At 39.7% G+C, this 4,400-nt stretch overlaps 1 protein-coding gene across 1 annotated transcript in view; it reads left to right on the plus strand.

Annotated features, from left to right (window-relative positions):
• Nucleotides 1-1,631: 1,631 nt before the first annotated feature.
• LOC100135908 (phosphoenolpyruvate carboxykinase) overlaps nt 1,632-4,400 on the plus strand; it is an 11,139-nt gene continuing 8,370 nt past the window's right edge. The window contains 1 exon segment of the mRNA NM_001124275.1: nt 1,632-1,803. Coding sequence (NP_001117747.1) covers nt 1,772-1,803 — 32 coding nt within the window. The 5' untranslated portion in view covers nt 1,632-1,771.

Consider the following 4,400-nt stretch of genomic DNA (forward strand, 5'->3'; position numbering starts at 1 on the left):
AATACTTGGTGTGAGAAGGGTCTGGTTGAGACCTTACTTTTCAGTTGTTCCCTTATCAGCGTACATGTAACCTATGGTAGGCCTCTCTCATGGACTCTCAATGTAAGATAACAAGACTAAGTCCACATTCCAACCATGATTTGAGCTTCAAATGGCTTTTTTTTTGTTGTTGCCAGCAGCAGCATTTCTGAATGTTCTCTTTGATAACCAAGGACTCTGCATCCGTGGGCGGGGGAGTGAATGCATAAATAGTGCATGGTGTTCTCCATAATATGGCGGCTGATTCTGCTGGCCATAACCATGGTTTATAGGAGTTTAACCAGTGGTACTGGGGGCTCATCTTTCTTTGAACTCTGTCTACCCTACTGTCATTATCTCTCTCTCTCACTGTCCACACAACGTCCCCTTTAACTTTTCCTCTCTCTTTCCCTCTCTAACTTGGAAACATTAACAGGAAATCTGCAATTTGCAACCCTCAGACCAGGCTCAGACATTGCATTGCTTGGTAGATTCTGGACAGAACTGGTCAACAGATCAGAAGCCTTTTGTCCCATCCACGAATACAGCTCAGGCATCCAACACATTGAATGAAAGTACAATGAAAAATAGAAAGAACATAGCGGTATCACAGACAGCAAATATCTTTAGATTAATCCCATATACTTTCAGCCTAGTATGCTTCATACTGCTCATAGTTGCCCTTATCAAAATCTAACTAAAGATGCACAGAAGTCATGATAGGTTATGGCATCTACTCATAACGCAGGTGTCAATCATGATGACATAGTCTCAGGAATTTGTCAGGCCTATTTGTCCTACAGGTAGGCCCATGGCAGTGTGTAATAATTTAGGTAGGTCTACTAGTTTATGTAATAACACGTTTGTTGGATAACCTGCATCGCACCAGCTGGATCAAGATAATTTACGGTGCCAATATTGTCATTTTGAGATATCCTTCCGCTGTACTATTTTTTTTCAATGACTTTGCATTTATTCTGCTGACTCCGCACGTCCCTTTCGAGCACACACCAAAAGCGGACAACTATTTCCCTCAACATTGATTCTCCATAGGTTGTACGTGCCTTACATCCACCACCAGTCACCATTGCTGAAGTATATATGAGGGTCACCAGGGCAGGGCGGCTGTTGTGTCTTAGCGGATACAGGAACTTCAGAGCTTGCATCACCCAGTAGAGGCGGTTTGGTTGGCTGTGAAGGAGGCAGGAGCAGGGATAGGATAGTTGTATGAAATGCGCCTCTTAGTTGTTTCATGCTTTATTGAAAGCGAGTAATTTTAACATAAAATCAGACACCTCGCGGTCCATTTATTTGTTTTCAGATTGTCCTGTTTTATAACTTTTTTTCTGAACGGATATAACGAAGATCTAGCTACATCAATAGCCTACTGCTGGATTACTTTACGAAATAAATATACATTTGCGTGTATAAATATATGTATATATGCAATCGGTAGGCTATTCGTTTGCATTAAAGTTATCAACCTAAGCATCATCGTCGACTGCGATGCGCAGAACCTAGATTCAGTCAATGTGTTTGCCTCCGATAAATTGTTACACGTGTTGCAAAGTGCAAAGTTCTTTCATTAGCCTGTACTGGGCAACCTCAGCGGTGCAGTTCTTCTTCATAGACCAATCAGATATGAGTTGTAGTTGGTGCTAAAGGGCACACGACGCTCTTATTCTCTCTCTCTATATATATTTATTTTTTTAGACTTTTATATTTCATTACCCCATTTTAGTATTTTTACAAGATGTCGTGCCTTTTGCTTGGACTTATCAGAAGGTGAGTGAGTATCTTAACATTTTGCCATTTCAAACTAAATTTATACCGAACAAAAATATAAACGCAACATGCAACAATTTCAAAGATTTTACTGAGTTACAGTTTATAATAAGAAAATCATTCAATTGAAATACATTCATTAGGGCCTAATCTATGGATTTCTAATGATTGGGAATACAGATATGCAGAATACAGATATGTTGGTCACAGATAAAAATGGGCCTCACAATGGGCCTCATGATCTCTAAATGGTATTTCTGTGCATTCAAATAGCCATTGAAAAATTCAATTGTGGCCTGCGTTTGGATGTACTGCCAAATTCTCTAAAATGACATTCGAGGTGGCTTATGGTAGAGAAATGAACATTCAAATCTGTGGCAACAGTGCAGTTTGCATGCCAATTGCACATTCCCTCAACTTCTGTGGCATTGTGGCATTTTGACAAACTACACATTTTAGAGTGGCTTTTATTGTCCCCAGCACAAGGGGAACCTATATAATAATCATGCTGTTGATATGCCACACTTGTCAGGTGGATGGATTATCTTGACAAAGGAGAAATTTGTGCACAGAATTTGAGAAATATGCTTTTTATGTGTATGGGACATTTCTGTGATCTTTTATTTCAGCTCATGAAACATGGGACCAACACTTTACATTTATATATATATATATATTTTTTTTTTGTTCAGTGTATTTCCTTATTGACCAACCATGGCAGAGTATAGTGTAGCCTTCTCAGCAACATTATGGTTTTTCAACATTTTAGAAACTGCAATGGTCGCCTAAAGATGGTATTAAATTCGTTTTCATGAATTAGTAATATCCCTATCGTGGATAGGATACTTTACCCAGTTGTTATTGCTATCTCACTCAAGATACTGTATGTCTGTTGGCAGCAATCCTAGGCAAACATCCTTCTTATGATAGGGTATATGTTTATGGCGGCGAACTCAGGGAATACACACACCCTGTAATATCAGAGAAACATCGCAACCTAATATCAAGGATACATAAACAACAGATTAAATGTCCACAAACTAAGGATTTAAATGTTCCCATTGTAGAATGGAAGGTCCTATTGAAGAATTTGAGGAAGCACTGAAATGCGAAGCAGTGAGCCATTCATCATCTACATCTTGATGATCAGTTCTGCAGTAGTGTCAGACATATAGCACAGCGCACACCGAGAACTCTGTGTCTTGGTTTGTGTTAGGCAGATTTGGAAGTGCACCAATCTGACCATCCATATTTCAAAAGCTGTTTGCCTCTGAGATAGAAAATGACGGAAAGAATGTAAAGATCCTGTTATAACAAGTGAGAGAGACAGGACGACCCAAAGAGACATGTCCCTCATTTTGAATCTCTTACGTTCCTCCTTCACAACTCTTTCTCTAGGCTTTGGTGACGTCACACGGAGACTAAAAAAAGTAAATGTGAGCTGTGTTGAGTGCATCTTGTCTTGACAGTCTGGAGAGGATCTATGTCCATTTGTCTGTGCATTTGTGATTGGTGCATGAGTGTTGATACACAATCATAGTGCATTATGGGAGTTAGGAGTTTTAATGACTTCTGCATGTATATGCATGGTGAATGAATGTATTTCCAGTGTGCATGTGCTACGTGCATTTCTGCTCAGTTCCTGAAAATTCCTTGTGGACCAAGCTATTAACATTCAAAATGGGGGAGGGGGGGGGAGTGTGTGTGTGTGTGGTGCATGGTGATTGGTCTACATTTTGTCCTGGTGTAAATGAGACAATGCAAAGCTCAACCGGGACCCAAAGAGAAGGCCACAGGGGTTGAGAAATGATACATTGTTATGGTCATCGTTGTGCTCACATGTTTATCTCTCCCTAAGTCAGGATAACACTGTAGCCTATTCCTGGTTTTACATTCAGTTTCACAGAAATGTCTGTGGGCGCCCCACAATGGGAAAGCAGGGTGCGCTGGTAATTGAATATAGCTTATAGTTTTTGGTGAGCTACATTGCAAAATTACACAGGCAGACTTGTACTCTTTAAGTTGAACTGTGCTGCTATGGTACTTGTAGTGGGAGCTGGGACTTTTGCCACGCCCTTAAATGGAAACGTAAAGAGCTTATACATTACATATGAACTCATGTTACATGTTTAGCACATTCTCTTTCCTTTAAAAAAAAAAGTTTTTTTCTTTTCTTGTAATATTGTGCAGCACGTGTATAGTTTAGATGTTTGCATGACAGAACAAAAGCTCCTGCATTATGCTCAATAGATTTTCAGTGAAGTCTTTTTTTTTAAGTGGCCTGAAGCATGGCATTCTACACTGAGGAAAAGGTGGAAAGCCTAACCTTTCTCCTCTCCTGGTTCATTTTTTTTTTTTTTTGTCTGCTTGCTTGCTCTCTCCCAGTCTGAAGTTTCTCAACACACATCTGGTCGACTGCATGCAGAAATGTGTCACTTATAAGAGACTTCATGAACTGGAGAAGATCTTTTAAGATGATGTATCATCACGTAAAGGGTTACACAGTGTTTTAAATAACACTTGTTCCCTGTGATGTTGGGCAAGAATTGTTCTTGGCAATATGCCATTTTTCCATCAACAACATGTTATCTTCTCAG

Source organism: Oncorhynchus mykiss, chromosome 11 (genome assembly GCF_013265735.2).
Source record: "Oncorhynchus mykiss isolate Arlee chromosome 11, USDA_OmykA_1.1, whole genome shotgun sequence".
Lineage (NCBI taxonomy): Eukaryota > Metazoa > Chordata > Actinopteri > Salmoniformes > Salmonidae > Oncorhynchus > Oncorhynchus mykiss.